Source organism: Mobula hypostoma, chromosome 25, assembly GCF_963921235.1.
Source record: "Mobula hypostoma chromosome 25, sMobHyp1.1, whole genome shotgun sequence".
NCBI classification, from domain to species: domain Eukaryota; kingdom Metazoa; phylum Chordata; class Chondrichthyes; order Myliobatiformes; family Myliobatidae; genus Mobula; species Mobula hypostoma.
Genome location: NC_086121.1, coordinates 17,510,417 through 17,533,349, shown reverse-complemented (window position 1 = coordinate 17,533,349; position 22,933 = coordinate 17,510,417). Strand labels below are relative to the sequence as shown.

General features: G+C 41.6%; 1 protein-coding gene across 3 annotated transcripts in view; it reads right to left on the bottom strand.

Annotated features, from left to right (window-relative positions):
- The window catches only part of LOC134338002 (dnaJ homolog subfamily C member 11), a 42,067-nt gene extending 27,923 nt beyond the window's left edge, over positions 1-14,144 (bottom strand). For 2 of the 3 annotated variants that reach the window (XM_063033487.1, XM_063033491.1), the window contains exons 1-2: positions 14,025-14,144; positions 306-435 (exon numbers count right to left, since the gene is read on the bottom strand). In XM_063033487.1, the coding sequence (XP_062889557.1) occupies positions 306-435; positions 14,025-14,096 (202 nt within the window). In that variant the 5' untranslated portion in view covers positions 14,097-14,144. Of the gene's footprint in view, positions 1-305; positions 436-13,763; positions 13,960-14,024 lie in introns of those variants that run through there. The other variant, XM_063033488.1, reaches the window with a different exon arrangement.
- Positions 14,145-22,933: the final 8,789 nt, after the last annotated feature.

Below are 22,933 nucleotides of genomic sequence, written 5' to 3'. Positions count from 1 at the left end.
ACTTAGTAAACAGAAGACTAAGAATGAAAAGGCACTAATTTAAAAAAAAAGGGGAATTTCAAACTGAGTTCAGCCTTCAGAGCAGATAATCTGTGATTTGGCCATCTAATGATAAAAGGTAGAGTGTGATTTACTAGCCAATGAACTGGTTCACAAACACTTTGCTCTTAGGAAAAACTATATGAATAATGTGATTATTACATGTAATATGTTGAGCAAGCCTGGGAACTGAGGAAAAGGGCAAAGGAAAAAGGAACTAATGTAATGTGGCTCAGTATATTCCTCTAATGCCCAAAGGTACTTGCCTTCATATGCCTGATGCACAAGGTTAAAGAGAGTCTCTGCTTGTTGTTTCAGTTCAGGGTCTCGGTGCTTGTCTGGATGATAGAACATACATAGCCTGCGATAGGCAGCCTTCAATTCTTCTTGTGTGGCCTGCAATCAAAAGATTAATCACGCATCATTAAAAAAAAGAATAAAGTTAATTCCTATTGACCTGGGATATTATCTCCACATCACTCGACTGTCTGATCCAATTTACTGTGGCCTGAACAAACAATTTTGGAATGGGTCATTGATTCCAATTGTATCAGAGAGCAGGAGCAGCCATTCAGCCTTTCGAGCCTGCTCTACCATTCAATACCACCACAGTTAATCACTTATACAGCATTCCTACTCTTTCCCCAAATCCCTCGATGTCAAACACAGAAATAAATTCATCTAGCAACTTTAACTTAACTTGGTGTCTTGCCCTCTACATCCCTCTGTGATAGCGAATTCCATGGGCTTGCCAGCTGAGGAAGGAAATTTCTCCAACTCAGTTCTAAATCTCTTGCCCTGCAACCTGAGACTGAGCAAGGATCAATGGATTGGGAAGGTGAGAGGTGATAGAAACATTGGATTCAATCTTCCAGCTTTTAAAAGATTTTGCAACCTAGCAAGTTGTACTGCAACAGCCTTGTTGGAAAAGAAATTAAAGAGGACTTTCCCTCAGCTGATGAAGCAGAGCTCTGTGTTGAAGACTTGGTGGAAGCACTGAAAACAGCAAAGCAAAGAATGCCCTCTAGGGTTGGAAGTTCAAAGTTGATTATCTGCACAGATACACATAGATCACACAGATTCTTAATGTCAAAAGATGCTGGAATTATGAGCAATCCTTAGATCCTGGCATATGAAAAGAGCAAACAATTCCCATGGTTCCTTGGGTCAATGCAACAAAGTACATGGCATTGTGACACAGGCCAGGGCTATGCTAGGTACCATCTGGGGAAACACTTTTGAATGGCACAAGGATAAGCAATTTTCATGTTTCAAAGAGAAATTTCACTGGGAATTAGGAGGAAGTTTAGGGCAAAATGAAAATTAATATCAGATGCTACCTTCTCATACCTTTCTGCCTGCCAATTAATCTCCATCCTTTTTCCATTCTTGACATTTGTAGGATGACAGGTCCAAAGGGACAAAAATATTCTTTTTATCTTAATTTTAGATCAGTCCTCACAATCAGGCACAGAGCTTCAGCAGGTCTTCTTTCATAAGACTTAGGTGCAGAAACAGGCACAGCTTTAATTTCAAGAGTCTTAATTAGTTCCAAACCCTGCTCAATATTAAATGCAGCTCCAAGTTGTTGCCCAGGGACTTGCGTTGGGCAGGAAGTGAGAATGTATTTCACGATTTAATGAGGTTTTCTCAAGTTACCTCATCAGATGGCTACATTGGCCATGATTCAAGATTGTTTGTTGTCATTCTTCAGTACACAAGTGTAAAGGAGAACGAAATGGATCCAATGCAGGGTAAAGAAAACACAATAAGAACACAAAAACAAAACACAAGAAATATAAGTATAAAAGCAATCCAATAAAACACAATGTCCTGATGAAAGGCCTCAACCCAAAACATCAGAAGAGAATGGCCAGACTGATTCAAGCTAACAGGAACTAAAATAACCACACATTACAACAGTGCTGTGCAGAAGAGCATCTCTGAATGCATCGAACACATTGAACTTTGAAGTGGAACGAGCTACAGCAGCAGATCACAATGGTTCCACTACTGTAACCTAAGAGAGTAGCCACTGAGTATAAATGTCCTTGATGGCAGGTATGCTGGTGGTGCATTGGGCAGTTTTAATTACAATTCCCCCTCCACCCGCTGCAGTGCAGTTTCTGCATCACACAGTAATGCAACAAGTTAGGATGTTCTCAACTGCGTATCTGTAGATCATTCCTTGTCCTCTTTACAGTTTTCTAATGCGGTTTGAAGCTGAGTTGCTATGTTGGATACTGGGTGTTCGTTTACAAAGGCGTTTTCAACCCAAGCTTTTCTGTAGATTGTTAAGAACTGTGGAGTAGGAGACATGTAGGGATGAATTTATTCTGATAACCTGAGGCTCAGACACGAACACTATATTGCTCGATGAATACACCATACCGTGGCCTAGCTTGTTAAACCAATTCCTGAATTCACAAAGAATGCCTTCAAAATGATGGCTGTAGGTTTATTACTGGCCTTCTGGTTAAAGGAAGGAAACTCAAGATCAATGTGATCAAGATTCAATAACACATCTAGTACAACTTTGACTCTGCTGATAACTACGCAAGGTATTGTTGATTAATCACTGCAATCACTTGATATCAACTGACTGATATCAGAATCAGGCAAAGACCTGCAGAGCGGAGGAGGTTTGGGAACCATCGCTCCAACGTCATCCAGTGCATGGTTGTGTAGCAGTAAGCATACCACTTCACAGCGCCAGCTGTAAGATCGGGATTCAATTCCCACTGCTATATGCAAGGAATTTGCATTTTTCTCCACGATCACGTGGGTTTCCTCCGAGTGCTCCAGTTTCCTCACACATTCCAAAAACATGCGAGTGAGGGCCAGTAAGCTGCTATGTTGGTGCTGAAAGCATGCCAACACTTGCAGGCTGCCCCTGGCACATCTCAGACCGCGCTGGTCATTAATATACATGTGACAAATAAAGCTAATATATCTATTCCTTCCCAACAAGCTATAGTTATGCTAAGACCCAAACTAGTTCAAACATATCACCAGAAAACCTCTCACTGAAAAGCAGCTGATATGCATTTCTATGAACCAACAGGAAATGCTTCCACTGACCACATATTCCATTGACATAACTCATGTTTAATTAAAAATACCAGAGCTCTGTATATACTCCATCTTGTCTAATAGAAGAGACAATATTTGAAAGGATTGGTAATTACCAAATTGGAGTCAACTCAAAATCCCACAATGAATGGTCCAAGACCCGAAACGTGAACTGACTCTCTCTTCACAGATAAAAGACTCCCTCTTTCATGGGCTGAGTATTTCCAGCACTTTCTGTTTTCATTTCAGCAGAGTGACAAAACTTGGAATTTGGCTGGCTTCGACATAATTAAACACCCACAGAAAACATAAATTGTCTCAAAAGGAATCAGTAAGTTTAAAAGCAATTCTGATTAAAAAAACTTGCTACATGCTGTGATTAATGTTTATTTTTTGTAGTCATTGATATATTTGTTTTTGCAATTTGTTTGCGGCAATTTTCCCTCTCCCTCAACACCTTGGAAGGTTACTCCTGTTGGTAGATGTAGTACTTCCAAACTCAGAAACTCAAGAGATTAACTTGTTTTCTACCATTTTATCTAGGAGGAGTGTATCAGTAAAGTCACAGTAACTAGCCAGACAATACTTTCTTAATCCTCCACAGCAGTTAGCATAAAAGTGTAAGTATGATTTTTGTCTAGAATGCCAACCCCACATCTCCCTCCACCACCACCTCATCCTTTTCCTGAAGATTTTATTGGGTCACAGATCCAAGAGGTATCATTAATTTCATCCAGGGATAGTTCTTCACAGGTGGGCCTTAGTGAAAACAGAACATTTTAGAAAATTTGGAAAAGTGCAGATTAGGTAGTATCTGTAGAAAGACAGTTAATATTTCAAGCTGATGATTTTTCATCCAGAAAAAGTAGAGTGAAACAAGGAGAGAAATGAGAGACAGGGAGGGCAAGAATTAAACTGAAATAAGAGTAGAAATGAAGAGCAACTGAATGAGACAAGTGATGGTGATGTCAACTGGTCGACGGGAGTGAAGACGAGTAAATAATTAATGGTATTCCAAGGGCAATGTAAAAAGATTAATGATATTTGAAATTACTCAAAGTGGAGAGGGGAATAAAGACTGAATGATGGATCTGTGGAAATACAAATCTGGAATGGCAGATAATCTGAAATCATTAATTCAAATGTGGACTTGAATATAATGTGCTGAGTCAAAAATGGGACATAATTCCTCAAACTTATTTTAAACTTTGTTGGAACAGTACTCTGGCAGAGACAGAGGTCAGTCAGAGTTGGAGGAAATGGTGCAAGTAATACTAAATTCAAAAGGATCAGATAATAAGCTACAGCACTTCTAATTTAAAATACTGTATTCAATTTTTAAAACATCTCTGAATCAGGTTTTTTTTATCACCAGCATGTGTCGTGAAATTAGTTAACTTAGCAGCAGCAGTACAACACAACACACAATATGGAAGGAAAAAATAAGTAAACCAATTACTGTAAGTATATAGATGTATATTAAATTGTTAGATTACAAATAGTGCAAAACAGAAATAATGTTAAAAAAAAGTAAGCTAATGTTCATGGGATCAATGTCCATTTAGGAATCGAATGGCAGAGGGGGAGAAAGTGTACCTCAATTGCTGAAAGTGTGCCCTCAGGTTTCTGTACCCTCTCCCTGATCCTAACAATAAGAAGAGGGAATGCCCTGGGTGATGGATGCCACCTTTCTGAGGCACTGCTCCTTGAAGATATCTTGGATACTGCAGAGGTCAGTACCCAAGATGGATCTGACTAATTTTACAACTTTCTGTAGCTTCTTTCGGTCCTGTGCAGTAGCCCCCCCTCCCCAATAAATTCACATTTCATTTATCTCCTCTCTTCTTTTCTCTCTCTAGACAACTTTAGTCACCAGTCTTTACCATCCTCTTTCAGCTAACACTACCACTTGTGTCATTCAATATGTCCTCATTCAGGGCCAAGTTCCTTCTCTTCCTCTACAAATTAAAGTACGTTTACATTCTAAATTCTCTACATCTTGATGAAAGATCCTCAAGCTGAAGTGTTTGCCGATTGTCTCCATATAGAAGCTGCCTAAACTGCTCAGCATATTGAGCACTTTGTTTTCAATTCAGATTTCCTATGCAGTATTATGCTTTTTGAGTCTGAGAGAACCTCAGTCGTAACCAATTGTCTCTTCATCAATATGGGCTCAGTGAGCAAGCACACTGGGTTATCAGAAAAACTGACCCAAGAGTTTATTCAAGAATCACTCAGAAGCCAAAGATTAGTTTGTGACCTCTACTGGCTTCTAACTGCAACATGTAGGTCCCTGCAATTCTACACTCCATCCATTTGTTGAGAAGATTCAGTGTTTTTAAAATTCTGTCTTTTGAGAAAACGAAGACTTTAGGTCCATGCCTGGGTTAAGATATGCGGAGTAAATGGAGACTAATGTCCGAGTTATTCCGTGCAACTGGCTGCAGAGGGAGGAATGGTGAGTAAACGGGTAGCCCCCCCCCATTCACAAACAAGAAAAAATCTGCAGATGCTGGAAATCCGAGCAACACACACAAAATGCTGGAGGAACTCAGCAGCCCAGGCAGCATCGATAGAAAAGTGTACAGTCAACGTTTCGGGCGGAAATGTCGCCTGTTCTCTTTTCCATAGATGCTGCTTGGAATCCTCCAGGATTTTGTGTGTGTAGCCTCCCTATTCATCTCCTCTCCCCATGAGCTCCACTTCTAACTCATTCCTAACACTGTAGGAGTTCCACGATCTAACTGTAAATTTTTTGGTATATTTTCTTTTCTTGCTGGCGGTTTGATGTTCATTTTTAAAAGCTTTTTGTATGACGCATGGCTCTGGGGTTGTACACCTAATGGGTTCTTTTGTTTTCTCACTTTTTCTGCTTAGTAGCTTTTTTTTGTTATCACAAATTTTTTTCAATCTTTAAGATAATGTCTTTTTTGAGACATTGTAAGTGTTGTTACTTCAAGTACTCATGTTATTTCTTTTGTATAACAATAGAAAGATTTGAAAAGAAAGAACACTGTAGGAGTTCATAGAACATTTTCTGATGGTCAGATCAGTTCACTTTCAGCAGGGAGAAAGATCATCATGGAAATCAGAGGACTTTTGAAATCAAAGTCCTCTGCTGGGTCATTTTAGTCTTCGGAAATGAAGACACGATGATGTGATAAGGGTGGCACAGTAGCGTAATTTAGTGCAATCCTTTACAGTACCAGCGACCAGGGTTCAATTCCCGCCAGTGCCCACAAGGAGTTCGTACAATTTCCCTGTGATTATGTGAGTTTCCTCCAGGTGCTCTGGTTTTCTCCCATAGTCCAAAAACATATCAGTACGTAGGTTAATTGGTTATTGTAATTTGTGCCATGATTAGGCTTAAGGCTGATTTATACTTGTGCATCAACTCGACGCCGTAGGTACGGCGTAGCCATGAACGCTACGCAGTGCCTACGCGGATCCCTGTGCCGTAGCCTGACGCGCACCTCTCCCAAAATATAACTACGCATCGCAGCAACACAGACCACAACAACTGTGATCAGTCCACTTGGTAGCATCACATTTCCTCCTGTGCTGCAATAACTTCTCATTGGGCGACTGAAGGGCAGGGAAGGAACTCTGGCTGCAATGCTTTCCATAAAGCTTTACAGACCTCCGAAATTATGGAGGACCCATTTCGCTTTTACAAAAAAAGATGTTCGCTTTAAACTTGTTTACCGCGAGAAAGACTACCATGACCACGAAGCCTTGCACGGGCAGATGTGTGCGCATGCGTGACGTGCGCGAATTGCAGAGCGATGCAGACACACCAACGCACAAGCATAAATGCTCACAACGGCGTAACCCACTTGCGTAGGCTACGGCGTAAGCTGGAATGCACAAGTATAAATCAGCCTTTAGATTAAAAACAAAAATTGGGGGAATGCTAGATGGTACGGCTCAAAGAGCCTGCTCTGCATCGTATCTCAATAAATAATTAAATAACCCACAAGTTAAGTCTTGAGCAAAACAAATCAACATTCTGATTATTTTTAAACGATCTAAAACTGGAATCCAATAGTGAGTATTTCAGTAAACAATTCTCCAACTGCATTCTGTACAAAATGAATTCAGGCAAGCTGTTAACACTGCCAATTTCCCATTTTGGAAAATAGCAACTTTTCGCACAAAACAATAAAATTTAACATTGGTCAGAGTTTTGCTGTAAATTTTCATGGTTTGCTGCTTTGAGTGTAGGCTTTTTCAGTTAGCATGAAGTGCACACTTCCAAAATATTAACCCACTTAACTGGCACTGAATAACCTACAGTTATTTTTTTGGAAAGGTAATACATTACTTGAGTGGATATTTCTTCTCTTTATCATTCACAACCTCCCTTGAATCCAAGCAGCAGTCCCAGACAATGATGCATGATTAGCAGTTGAAGCTGCGCGATCAATCACATCACAGCCTGGATTTGGGTGAAAACCTTCAATTAACTCTTCTATGCCATATCCAACCTCTTCATCTACTTTGCCAAACAGGCTGACCAAAATAAGAAACTCAGCACTTGCCTTTAAAGCCATGCCACAGAATATGGTAACACCATGGGCAAACCTTCACAGAAGCCATTGAGATTAAAGTTAAGGTTAAATCCCACAATGAGAACAACTCTGAACAGTATAGAAATGCTAGCAACATACATCAAAGTTGCTGGTGAACGCAGCAGGCCTCGCCTGAAACGTCGACTGCGCCTCTTCCTATAGATGCTGCTTGGCCTGCTGCGTTCACCAGCAACTTTGATGTATGTTGCTTGAATTTCCAGCATCTGCAGAATTCCTGTTGTTTGAGTATAGAAATGCTTTTCATTTCATTTGCACTCCTCAGAAGTATGAAAGGACAAATCCCACAGAGAATGCAGAAGTTTTTGTTCGGGAGAACAAAAGACTAAACATTATATATTACCTGAACCTTTAATGCAGACAACGACACTGCACATTTATTAAGATAAAACTGAATTAGAAGTGAAGATCTCTTAATAGTCACTTCACAAATGACCTTCTGTCTCCAGTTATCTGACAAATTGTTTAATAATAGATCGATTATGTGGTATAAGTGAACAGTTTCATTTTTTGTGAATATTGAATTCATTGAGGCAACTGATGGAATCGTCCATCACTGTTGATTCCTTAAGGTCAGGTATTCAATATTTGATGAATGATGTCTGAAGTGGTTACAAAATGCAATGTACTACAACGATCTAACTCAGCAGAAAGATGTATCGGTCAATTCACTACTGTCAGTGAGATGCTAAGAAAATATCACAGTGGGTACATGATATTTTCTTCAGTCCCCATCCTCCTCTTTACAATAAAATGATATCACCCCTTTTCCCTGCTTCTCTCAGATTTAGCTGGAACATGAAGCCAACATTCAGCCAAGTTGCATTCCCTTCCATTCGTCTGTTGGCAATATTGATCCATAGAGGACAACGCAGCCAAGTCCTGCATTCTTCATCATGCGGAGGTGGGGTGGGCCACAGACACTGACGGGGAACAGAAATCTAGTCGATTTGCTCCTCACAATCCTGCAGGAACTTAGCACATCAACTAAGACCATGAACTTGCCTGACCCCATGGGTTACTACAACGTCAAGTCTATTGGTTTTTAACTACATACATGTATGTAATGTATATAGAAACGAGACATTTCTCCAAAACGGTGGTGTCTGAAAAGAGGATGCTGTCCAAGTTGCATACCATCTTAGACAGTGTCTCCCATCCACTACGTAACGTACTGGTTGGGCATAGGAGTACATTCAGCCAGAGACTCATTCCACCGAGATGCAGCACTGAGCGTCATAGGAAGTCATTCCTGCCTGTGGTTATCAAACTTTATAACTCCTCCCTTGGAGGGTCAGACACCCTGAGCTTATAGGCTGGTCCTGGATTTATTTCCAACTGGCATAATTTACATATTATTATTTAATTATTTATGGTTTTATATTGCTATATTTATACTCTATTCTTGGTTGGTGCAACTGCAACGAAACTCAATTTCCCTTGGGATCAATAAAGTATGTCTGTCTGTTTAAAGCACAGTAGTATATGTAACACACAATATCTTATGAAAGTAGGATAAAATCTACAGATGAATCTCACATAAATAACAAACTAAAGTTCATAAGTCTGATACAGTAAGATATGAAGCAGATTAATCAGTGACACTTTGAATATGATGCAGCAGGGAGTTCAGAAGCCCAATGGCCTGAGGGAAGAAACTGTTTCCCATCCTGACCGTTCTTATTTTTATGCATCAGAGTCTCCTGCCTGATGATAGAAAGTCAAAGATGATGCTGGATGGATGGGTGGGATCCTTAATAGTACTAAAGGCCCTGCGTACACAGCACTCCTAGTGACAGAGCAAATGTCAGAGTTAAATGCTGACCAGACACTAATCAGTGGAGCAGGAGAGTGGGTAGCCAAGATTAAGTCAGCTTAAATGGAGGGGGCACTCAGGACGTAAAACAGGAACTCAATGTTTTACGTAACTTTAATCAATTCAAAATGTTTACCCGTTTCTCTCACCACAGATGTCGCCTGACCTGCTAAGTGATTTCAGCATTTTCTATTTTTAATCTTCACAGTTGTTTTTCCAAGGTGCTTTTCACATTGAAGCAGCGCCTTCGCACCAAGGCAAGGGAGGACACATTCCACGCAGGGTGGTATTTTCCTGTGCAGAGATACGAGAAAGGACATGGCTCCCTGAGAGTCATGGCCACTCAACATGGCAGCATGTCAGAACTTGCTGCAAGGATGCTAGACAGATCAGGCAACACTCTCCTTATTCTCTTAAATAATACACCATAAGCACAAACAACATGACCTGGAAGTTCACAAACATCCATATTTGCAAATTTACTAACCTCTTGGACTTGAAATGAATGGAGGTCAAAACATTCCAAATGATCCAGGTGCAGGAAATGACTATTGCCACAGGTACAAAATAGGGACAAACAGTGCAATGGATTTGGGAGTCTATAAATTTCTAAAATATAAACACAAACCAGCCCTTTTCCTTACTCCAGAGAATCCACTTCTTCTACTCTTTTGAGTATTGTGATAGTTTTTAATTATTAAGTTTCTTCATTATTTGGTCAGATACAAATCAGGTCTTGAACCTGTAGGGCAAAACACTTCTTTAAATTTGGCAAATTGCGTAACTCTAGGAGCAAGAGGATAACGAGGGAGAGGGTGGGGCCACTCATAGACAAAGGGAGGGGGAAACATTTGCTTGGATGCAGAGGATGTGAGTGAGGTCTGTAATGAGTACATCAGTATTTACCAAGGAGAAGGAAACGGAGGATAGGGAGAGCAGTCCCAAGAGTATTAACATGCTATGGCACTTTGACGTAAAGGAGAAAGTAGTGTTAGGTCTCTTAAAGAGCATTAAGGTGGACAAGTTCCCAGGACTGAATGGGATATATCCCAGATTATCAAGAGAGGCAAGTGAAGACTAATATCTTTGTCTCCTCTCTAGCTACAGGTGAGGTCCCAGAGCACTGGCACGTAGCTAATGTTGTTCCATTGTTCAAGAAGGGAACCAGGAATAATCCCAGAACCTATAAACCAGTGAGTCTCATGTCAGTGGTAGTGAAGTTACTGGACAGAATCTTAGGAATAGTATTGATGAGCATTTGGAAAACGGTGGCCTAATTCGGGAGAGCTAGCAAGGCTTTGTGTGGGACAAGTCGAGTCTTACTAGCTTGATTTGAGTTTTTTTTTGATGAGGTGATGCCGATGATTGATGAAGGTAGATCTGTGGATGTTGTCTACAAGGAGTTTCATAAGGAATTTGACAAGATCCCACATGGGAGGCTCATCCAGAAGATTAAGATGCATGGGATCAATTGTTAGGACTTAGAATGTGCTTACCCACAGAGAGTGGTGGTCAAAGGGACCACTGGAGGCCTGTAATCAGTGGTGTTCCTCAGGGATCCGTACTGGGACCTCTACTGTTTGTGATGTATATGAATTACCTGGATGAAACCGTACAGTAGATGGTTGGGTCAGTAAGTTGGCAGATGATATGAAGATTGATGTAGTGGATAGTGTAGATGACTGGCAAAGAATACAGTGGGATACAGAACAGCTGCAGATATGGGCAGAGAAATGGCAGATGGAGTTTAAACCGGCCAAATGTGAGGTGTTGCACCTTGGTAGAACAAATGTAGAAACAGCACACTGTTAGGGGGAAGACCCTTTACAGTGTTGAGGAGCAGAAGGATCTTGGGGTCCAAGTTCATAGCCCTCTGAAAGTGCCTACACAAGTTGAGAGGGTGGTTAAGAAGGCATATCGCATGCTTGCCTTTATTAGTTGAGGCTCTGAATTCAAAAATCAGTAAGTTGTGCTGCAACTTTATAGAAACTCTAGTTAGGCTGCATCTGGAGTACTGCATGCAGTTCTGGTCAACCCATTATTGGAAGGGTGCAGAAGACATTTACCAAGATGCTGCCTGAATTAGAGAGCATGTGCTATAACAAGAGGTTGGACAAACTTGATCTGTTTTCTCTGCAGCGGCGGAGGACGAATAGAGATCTGAAAGAGGTTTCTAAGATTATGAGAAGCACAGACAGGGTGCACAGACAGTACCTTTTTCCCCAGGGATGAAATGTTGAAAAACTAGAGGGCATATTTTTAAGATGAGAGGGAGTAATTTCAAAGGAGATGTGAGAGACAAATTTTCTTTTTAAATAGAGAGTGATAGAAGCCTGGAATGTGCTGCCTGGGGTGGTGGTATAGGCAGGTATGTTAGGCACTTTTGAGACACATTTAGATAAGCACATGGATGTAAAGAAAATGGAAGGACATAGCAATTGTGAAGGCAAAGGCGATTAGTTTATTTGGCCAATTGCTTACTAATTTATTTAGTTCAGCATAACATTGTGAGGCAAAGGGCCTGTTCCTGTGCTGTACAGTTCTATGTTCTAAAGATTGTCACATAATTTATGTTCAATGAAACCACTACAAGGTAGCAGCTTAAATCTTAAATGATTCCATTCATATCATCGTCAGCAACAAAATGGAAGTGTCAATTTCATGGAAATAGGATACAATGAACTTCCCTTTCTCCAACCAGATCCAATGGATTCATACCTATTTAAACCTTGGCTCATTTATAACAGATTAGAAAAACTAGAGGCTCAACCTGGAGGCTGTTTAACTCAAACCTTCCTTTATCAAAAAAATTAAAACCATTTGTGACTAGTATTAATTATTCAAATTATGAGAAAAACAAATACCCTGAAAATATGCATCCAATTTAGAAATTCAACAATAGCCTACATGATAAATGGCCCCAATGCACATCACAGATTATCAATACCATATCAAGATATGGACTCAAGACAAGGAGGAGTTTTAAGATGAAACTTAAAAGATACAATATTTTAGGTCCCTGTCCAGCTCTTGGCTCCATCCCTCCCCCTCCTGTCTTCTCCTATCATTTTGGATCTCCCCTCCCCCTCCCACTTTCAAATCTCTTACTAACTCTTCCTTCAGTTAGTCCTGACGAAGGGTCTCAGCCTGAAATGTCGACTGTACCTCTTCCTAGAGATGCTGCCTGGCCTGCTGCGTACACCAGCAACTTTGATGTGTGTTGCCAATATTTTTGGTGGTGCATTCCTAACTGTGGATATGGTCATCCAGGCAGATGGGGTTCATCAGCTGTGGTTGGCAGCTCATCAAGAAAAAGGAAAAGCGATCTTAACCTTTGCTGCCTTACAGCTGTACCCACTCATGGGGAAGGCTTCGAGTAAAAGTCCAGAGCAGCCCTGCATTGAGTTCAACGATGACTGGCAACTTCTGCGATGTCACTGGTGCCAAACTGTATTGGTCTCTGCCGTTTCTTTGGATTCATCAGCTGTGTGGACAGGGGGAGCCTGCCGCATGGGAAACAGCTCGCTCTCCATATCATACTGCCCTGGCTTGGATATAAAGAGCTAGGATGCAACATCCATAGTCAACACCGACCAACGGAGGGCTTCACGGATATAGTCAACGTAAGATATGGCTGTTAACAACAAAAGGATTAAGATCATGAAACTAAAAAAAAAAAGATTTTCACAAACCTCTAAAGGCAGAGGGAGCAAGGTCATGGAGGATTTTGAATGCAAACATAATAGTAAAATCAAGGCATTTACATATTGTAAAACATTTTGGGCCAGCAAGAAGAAAGAGCATGTGAATGGATTGGTGAAAATTAAGGTACAGACAGAACTTGAAAGAGCTCAAAATTAAAGGTAATTGTATAGCTAGCCAAATTGGAACAATTTAGTTTTCCAATAACAAAGGTATAGTTGAGTGTTTTTGCAGCAGACTGGGATGGTGAAAGGAGTTGTTCCTGCGTTAAGTAACGTACTAGATACTTCGTCAATAATTTATATCAAACTTAAAACAATTCTCTAGCCGTGTATGGTCCAGTTCACTCCTACGCAATAGGCAACGAGAGATGGAGTCAGCAGACAGTGGACAGAAGTCACTCCAACGTTGAGTTCACTCTCCCAAAATCTAGTCTGACGGCAATCGTGTCGTTGTACATGGGTGCAATGTTAATGATTTTCCATACATCAAGTGAACAGATAAACTTTCCTGCACTCGCCGCCAGACAACTGCAACACTCTTACCCTGCCTGTCTGCCATGAGGGCATCCGTAGGATTGAACGGAATGGATTTTGGACAGTTAATCAGAATCCGCTTTCACGATAACGTGAATTGACCAGCGGTATATGTGGAGTGCGCGCCCCCCTCGCACAATGACTGAGCCGCGGTCAATAATGTCACCAGTAGCAGCAAATAAAGACGTTTCCTTTTCCACCTCGCACTCGCCTGACCTTGACGAAAACGACTACACGGTAACCAGAGCGAGCTCACAGCACCCCCCTCACCTCCCTCCTGACGTTCAAAAGCGCGTAAAAGTCATCGCTGTTAATCTCCTCGTCCACCAAGGCCGCCGCCATTGTCACCTTTCACCCCGCTGCGGGGCACACCTCTGGCTGGCCGACGCCGCCAACGAGGAAGGCCAAGAGTCGCCGTCACGCTTGCTCTTTTCCTGCTGCCGCCTGCTGGCTGGAAAAGGCAGGAGGACTACGTGCGCGCAAGTGCTGAGAGCTGTGTTGTCTCGGGGCTGGCATCACAGAGGCCTGACCAGATAAAACACAGATTTAGTTCAGTGAAGGACCTTACTCAACTAATTACCCTGAATACTCTTAAATACATTTTAAGTAATGTTTTCAGAGAATCATGTAATCTGTTTACATTTTTAAGTAATCGATTTCATGCAATTTAACCTCCTTTTCTGTATGACACCCCATTGGGATATCAAGAAACAGTTAAACAAAACCACAGGGATATTTATACATTGGACGAGGTTTTAAGCTATTAGATAACAGTGGAAGACTGACTTAAAAGAGATGATGGATTAATGTTGCAAAATGAAAATGAGTGGTCATGGCAAAAATAAGTCAATTGAGATCAAAAGGTCAGGTGAGGGCTGCTTGGATGAGAGTAACCAGGAGATCCTGAGCAAATAAGTTGTAAGTGCAAGGGGTTCTTTGATTGGAAACAAATTAGGACAAAAGGACAACAAAAAAAACTTCTTAAAGAGAAGGCAATGAAAGGAAGGAGATCAAGGTAATCAGGAAATGGCCACTCATCACTATATATGTGGATTTTTTGGCAAATGCTAACCAAATGCTCTAGTGTGCACCCTGCTCATAACCAAGAATGCAGGAGAGTTCAAGTGGGATAACAAGACACTGAAAATCTCCTCACCCAGGACCCTGCCTTTGACTGGTGTGTCCTTGGCTCTATTTTCATTCACTAGTTTTTCTGCATTCCCCTCCCCGCAACCCCAGCATGAGATTGTAAAGACCATTAAACAGCTAGGCTTCTAAAGCACACAAAATCCCCAATAAAATCTTTCTGTGAATTCATGACTTCTCAGTTTTTTTTTGAGTGTGGTGAAGAGCTCTTCCCAATCTTGCAATGCAGATCTGTCAATCGAGACACTCGATAGATAACCACCGTGTACCAAATCAGAAAAAAATGGTAGGGTCCACCGTCAATGTGGACATTATTGTCTTTTATGACCTTACAAAAAGTTTTGATTCCATCAACTGAGAGGGTTTAAGACTATTCTCAAAAATTCATTACCACTCTCTATCTGGACAACTATGGTACAGAAGCTGTGATACTCAATGATGGATTTAACATAGATGCATTCCCAGTGTAGGTGAACATTAAGCAATGTGATGCCACCATTTCAACTCCCTTTGCACTCACCCTTTGTGTACGATTCTTTGCTCCGCAACGGAGTCTAATCAATCTACAGAACAAGTGTTGACTCCTCTTCCCAAAATCACCACAGGTTTGGTCATTAAGTTACAGAGCAGAGATGGTCTTGCAGTATGTGCACAACCAGGAGGTTGAGTTCCAAGCTATCATTGATTTTTTTCCACTATTCTCCTCCAACCTGCCTCTGCTGTACCCCTTCCCACTCACACCAAACTCTCAAACAACAATCAAAATCCACAAGACATGGACTTACTTTTCACGTCTGAGCCACCTCTCAATGAAGGCTGATATTAACGATGAAATAAATCACAGCCTCTTGTCTAGTGAAGCCCTGAGGGAAGGTTCAAGGTTCGAATCCAAAGTAACTTTACTTTCAAGATACAGAAATGTCACCATATACTACCCTGAGATTCATTTTCTCATGGGCGTTCGCAGCAAATACAAGGAAAAACAATGGAATAAATGAAAAACTGCACATGAAAACGACGGACAAACAACCAATGTGCAAAAGACAACAAACTGTGCCAATACAAAAAAAATGGAAATAAGTGATAAATAAACCATAAATATCAAGAACATAAGTTGTAGAAACCTTAAGAGTGTGTCCATAGATTGTTGAATCAGTTCAGTGTTGGGGTGAGTGAAGTTATCTCCTCTGGTTCGAGAGGTTGAGGGGTAATAACTGTCCCTGAACCTGCTGGTGTGGGACATGAGGCTCTTGTACCTCCTTCCTGATGGCAGCAGCAAGAAGAGAGCGTGGCCTGGATGGTTGTGGTCCTTGATGATGGACACTGCTTTCCTGCAACACCACTCCTTGTAGATGTACTCAAAAAGATAGGGAGAGTTTACCTGTGACGGATTGGGCTGTACCCATTGCCTTTTGTAGGATTTTCTGTTCAAGGGCTTTGATGTTCCCATACCAGGCTGTGATGCAACATGTCAGTACTCTCCCCACCACGCATCTAATGAAGTTATTCAAAGTTCTTGATGATAATGCCAAATCTGTGCAAACTCCTAAGAAAGCGGAGGTGCTGCCATGTTACATGCTAGACCCAACAGATCCTCTGAAGTGATAACGCTGAGGAATTGAAAGCTGAATGTCTCCACCTCTGAGGACTGGCTTATGGACCTCTGGGTTCTTCCAACTGTAGTCAATAATCAGCTCTTTTGTTCTGCTGACATTGAGCGAGGGGTTGTTGTGGCACCACTCAACCAGGTTTTCAGTCTCCCTCTGATATGCTGACTCATCACCATCTTTGATTCAGCCAACGACAGTGCTGTCGTCAGCAAACTTAAATATGGCCTTGGAGACAGTGCTTAGCCTCACAGTGAAAAGTATAGAGCGAGTAGAGCAGGGAGCAAAGCTCATCGCTTTATGGTGCACCTGTGCTGACGGAGAGCACGGAGGAGGCTTTGTTGCCAATCTGAACTGACTGCGCTCTGCAAGTGAGGAAATCGAGGATCCAGTTGCACAAGGAGGCTTTGAAGCTCGGGTCTTGGAGCCTATTGATTAATCTTCAAGGGATGATAGTGTTGAATGCTGAGCTGTAGTCAATGAAGAGCACCCTGATGTAAGCATCTTCACTGTCCAGCTGTTCCAGGGTTGAGTGAGGAGCCAATGAAATGGCATCTGCTGTGGACCGGATCCAAATTGCTCCTCAGGCAGGAGTTGATGTGCTTCATCACTAACCTCTCAAAGCACTTCATCACAGTGGATGATAGTCACTGAGGCAGATTACCACGTTCTTCTTAGGCACTGGTATGATTGAAGCCTCCTTGAAGCAGCTAGGTACCTCAGTGCTGAAGAGAGAGGTTAAAGTTATCAGTGAACATTCCAGACAGTTGGTCAGCACGGGTCGTCAGTACTCAGCCAGGCACCCTGTCTGGGCCAGATGCTTTCCGTGAGTTCACCCTCCTGAAGGATGCTCTCACGTCGGTCTCAGAGACTGACATTACAGGGTCTTCAGGGGCTATAAAACTGCCTCCATTTTCTGTCAGTCAAAGCAAGCATAAAAGGCATTGAGCTCATCTGGGAGCGAAACCTGGTTGTCACAATTGGTGTGAAAATTAAGACCTCAAATCAGCTCATGGTTATGATTGAATATTCAAGAGTGTTATATTATTGGTGTTATTGATTTGAGTAGGTGTTGTTGAATCTATAATAAGATACAGTTTTTCTCTCGCTCACGAACGTTTCAATAATCCTCCAAGATCTTTGTTCTCATGTAAATCTTGCCTCTTGCATCTTCCCAAAAATTTATGATTTCCTCTTTAAACCACTTAACCCCTTTCTCTCTGCTTTTCAACACGCCTTAAAACAATCTTTTTGAACAAGCAATTGACCACCAGTCTTTATACCCCTTGATATAGCTCAATACTTTTTTATCAATAGTGCTCTTCTAAGTTGCCCTGAAATGTTTTATGGTTTCAAAGATGCTGCATAAATCCAAGTTGTTTATTTACGTTGGTGTCTTATATGTAGCTCTCATTGCTTAAGGTTTTGTAAAGGAATCATCTGATGCTGTTATTTAAAATGAGCTTGCATTGAACTATTATGTTATATAAAAAGTTGTATGTAGAAAATGACAAGCAGTAAAAGAATGGTATATTATGATCTCTCAAAAGAGACATGGAGTTTAATGTCATTCAGCAGCCCTGGAATCTCATGATCTTTTATAACAAAGTCATCACTTTTTAATGACTGACTGGAGATTGGTGGGGCTGGATTAATGCGAGTCATGTAACTCTTCTATAAATTACATTCGTCAGCAGGTCCCAGACTAACAACTTGCAAAAAAAAAAGTGCTTTGGCTTGTGTCCCTAGGAACTTAGCATTCTGAGAGGAAACCATCACGTAAAATGAATAACGACAAGTGCTATGATCTGTCGGAAAAAAAGTAATTATTTTTAGCTTTCTTCCACTCTGTGAATATTGTACTCATCAAGGTAAAAGAAAGATACCTGCGGTTAGGAATGGTGCACTTTCATTTGGAGCCATTGCATCTCAATGAAAAATCAGGAGAAGAACAGGCATAGACTGACATAGACATAGACATAGACTAGAGCATTGTGCCCTAGCCTTCATTATCTGCCACCTTGAAGGAGCTGTAAATTAATCTCATGACATGGGACTGTTTCTAAATTACATCATCTATAGATCTGATTTTCAGAGAAAGGTGGATGCTGTTGGATGCACCCTGGCTTTTGGCACAATGCCTCGTTAACAGAACATTCAAGCAAGTGACTGCACCTGGCTTGGCTGGCAGTGAGAAGGACCCTTCCTGTCAGATCCTTCACAGGTGACCAGAGGGTTATTACCACCAGGCTCTGCCCAAGACTTGGCTGTGCTCGGGGTGAGATTGTCAACCGTGCATTTTCTCCAGAAGCCCTGGAAAGGGGCACAGTGTATGTTTGGGCTTGTCTCCAGTAGCTGGATAATACAATACTGTGGCAAGCATTCGATCCATGATAACAGACGAGAGAAGCTCGTTTAGCTCAACTGCCGGTTTTATTGTGGCAAGAACAAAAACTGACCGGGCACTAAGACCCAGGGAGAGAACCCACTCAGACACATACAGATGGGGGTGTGGGGGAGGTGTTGATCACACACCCTGGTCACAGGCAGGGTGACCCACAAAACTGTACAACCCAAGAAAAATGTAACCATAAATGAACTTGAACATCCCACCATAATCCCACAAACACATTTTAAAACAAGAACAATAAATAGTGCTGGCCACTAGGAATGCTGGGGCAGCCTGTTGACCACCCCCCACCCCCCCCGGAGCGCTACAATACTCTATGATCATAGACTATTGCCAGTCAAATATCAGCTGGTACTGGAAGGCCATAACTCAAAGAAAGGCATAGAAACATAGAAAATAGGTGCAGGAGTAGGCCATTCGGCCCTTCAAGCCTGCACCGCCATTCAGTATGGTCATGGCTGATCATCCAACTCAGAACCCTGTAACACACATCGAAGTTGCTGGTGAATGCAGCAGGCCAGGCCTGGCCTGCTGCGTTCACCAGCAACTTTGATGTGTGTTGCTTGAATTACCAGCATCTGCAGAATTCCTGTTGTTTCAGAACCCTGTACCTGCCTTCTCTCCATATCCCCGATCCCTTTAGCCACAAGGGCCATATCTAACTCCCTCTTAAATATAGCCAATGAACTGGCCTCAACTGTTTCCTGTGGCAGAGAATTCCACAGATTCACCACTCTCTGTGTGAAGAAGTTTTTCTTCATCTCGGTCCTAAAAGGCTTCCCCTTTATCCTCAAACTGTGACCCCTCGTTCTGGACATGCCCAACATCGGAACAATCTTCCTACATCTAGCCTGTCCAAGCTCTTTAGAATTTTATACGTTTCAATAAGATCCCCCCCTCAATCTTCTAAATTCCAATGAGTACAAGCCCAGTTCATCCAGTCTTTCATCATATGAAAGTCCTGCCATCCCAGGAATCAATCTGGTGAACCTTCTTTGTACTCCCTCTATGGCAAGGATGTCTTTCCTCAGATTAGGGGACCAAAACTGCACACAATACTCCAGGTGTGGTCTCACCAAGGCCATCTTGTTGAAAGCTCACTGACTTTCCAGCAGAAGGTGACGCTCATCACTGAACGTGCAGACTAGCGCACTCAGTACTCCAGGACTACATGTGAGGGACACATAGGAGTCTGACTTAGCAGCCACACTGATTGCTTGGTGAGGCACTCACAGTTCTCACCCATTGCTTACTGATGGGCTGGAGCATGCTTGTCCTGTGGACAATGGACTGTCTGCTTGACGAACATATGTAAAATAAATTGTTGTCATGGTGGTGTAATATAAATGGAATAATATGGCTTGGATTGAAACTGGGAACTTCAATGGTCTATCTTCATTTGCAGATTTTATTAATAATGTTTTTAAATTAAGAAATCCCAGTGATAACTCACTTCCACCCATCAACGCACCACAGACGAATTCTGAGAACTCATTTTTCATTTCTGATCCAAGGGTTCAACAACTCCTTACCCTCACAGATGCTGCCTGACCTGCTGAGTTCCTCCCCCTGTTTGTTCTTTTACCCAGATTCTGGCATCTGCAATCTCTTGTCTCTCTCATTCTACTACCCTGTTGCCTTTTCTTGAGTCAGGTTTTTGCTTTATGACATCTAATGTAGAATTTGAGTGACCTTTATGCTTACTTCTGTATGATTCATAATAGGCGTATAAAGTTGATTTTACTGTCTCTAGTTGCCACGACCTTACAGCCAATGAATTACATTTGCAGTATAATCTCTCTCATTATGTAGGCATGTTTGGAGGAGCAATAACAACAGAGGTAGTGATGAAGGGCCAGAGAATCTATTTTGATGCTGCTTGTTGAGGTGTCATTTGGGCCAGTTCTGTGCTCTGGACACGTTCACTGGAATTGCCCAGCTATTCTACTCAACCAGAATCTCTTTCACCGACAAGTAGTCTCTTGATCGGGATTTGAGTCCTGATCCCAGCATTGAAAGGTCAAAGTCCAACGCTGTTCTACTGCTCTATCTAAGAACTATACAGGACAGGTGAGACATTAAAAAAAATATTTAGTAGAAGGTTTATATATTTCTTCAGGAAAACTTGTTAAACTGGTTAACTAGTAAATTGGTTTATAATTGTTACATGTACCAAAGTAGAGTGAAAACCTTGTCTAGCATACTGTTTATATGGATCAGTACTTTGAGTTAGTACAAAGTAAAACAATAACAGATTGCAGAATAAAGTGTCACTGTCCTGACTTTGATCAAAGTCACTGGAGAGACATGGAAGCTGGTGATAAAGTCCTCTTTATTTAGCACAACAAGCAGGCATCATTCTGGAAACACTAGATAGAGGCTTACAAACCCTAAGGTACATCACATTTTTATACCCATAAAATCAGCAGTAATAGTAGGTGATTCAATACCTTTTCAATAGTTACAATGACATTAGTTATTTCAGTATTTTGGGTTGACAAATGGTTCTTTTGAGATACATAGTGGAAGCACATTTTTAATTGATAAGACACCTCTGAAGATCCATAACACCTTTGGGAGAAACTAATTAACATAAATATTATTAAATCTTTTGACAACAGAGAGCCAGGCAACACCTTATATTCCATCTGGGTAGGTTCCAAGCTGGTGGAATGAATATTGATTTCTCCTTCCAGTTAAAAAAAATTCCCTTCCCGTTCCTTCTTCTTCTGTTCCTCACCCTGGCCTCTTACCCCATTTCCTCTTCTTCTGTTCCTCACCCTGGCCTCTTACCCCATTCCTTCTTCTTCTGTTCCTCACCCTGGCCTCTTACCTCTTCTCACCTGTCTATTACCTCCCCTTGGGTCTCCTCCTTCTTCCCTTTCTCCTGTGATCCACTCTCCTCTCCTATCAAATTCCTTCCCCTCCATCCTTTTCTCTTTCCTACCCACGTAGCTTCACCTATTTCCTTCTGGCTTGCCTCTTTCCCCTCCCTCCAACTTTTTTATTCTGGCATCTTTCCCTTTCCTTACCAGTCCTGAAGAAGGGTCTTGGCCTGAAACGCCGACTGTTTATTCATTTCCGTAGATGCTGTCTGACCTGCTGAGTTCCTCCAGCGTTTTGAGTGTGTTACACAAAATTAATGTTCTCAGGCTGTCTCTGAGTACAAAACTATGATAATTACACACAACTATTGATTGCCTATACCTGTGACCATGTTTGATATGCTAAGTGACAACATCTGTCTGGTCTGCCAGCTTTCACTCAAGTCAAAATGGTGCAAATAATTTAGCCACATTGCCTGGCTTGATGTAAGTCAATTAACACAACCCCACACTCACAACATGCTGGAGGAACTCAGCAGGTTTTGCAGCATCTGTGGAAATGATGAGTTGACGTTTCGGGCCGGAACATCAACTCATCATTTCCACGGATGCTGCCCAACCTGCTGAGTTCCTCCAGTGTGTTGTGAGTGTTGCTTTGACCCCAGCATCTGCAGATTATTTTGTGTAATACAACCCCATTATCTTAGTGTTTGGCTCTTGCATATGCAATTTCTTAGTCTGTGGAGCAGCCTGTGCTTTTAACTTTAACTTACTGCTTGCCATTTGCAAAAAAAAACACTAAAGGCTAATTGCAAGCTTCCTAAACTTATTTACATTTACAACAAAAATTGAAGCCTGGTTCTTGTTTGAATTAATATCTGATATATTCACAATACTCCCTAAAATTACAGTTAGAAGGAAAGGGCAGTGCAGGCAGACAACGAGGTGCAAGGTTGTAATGAGATAGATTGTGAGGTCAAGAGTCCATCTTATTGTGGTGTTAGAGCGTTTTGGGGGGTTAGCACATATAGCAAATAACTTCAGCAACTGACTTCAACCACCAATCTTCAGATTCAAATTGAACTGTGGATTAAATCTAAAATGCAACTCTGAGCAATGGGTTCCTAGGATATTGAACCACAGCTAATTGGAAGACCAGACAGTGCTGATTAAATTCATTATTTGAGTGCC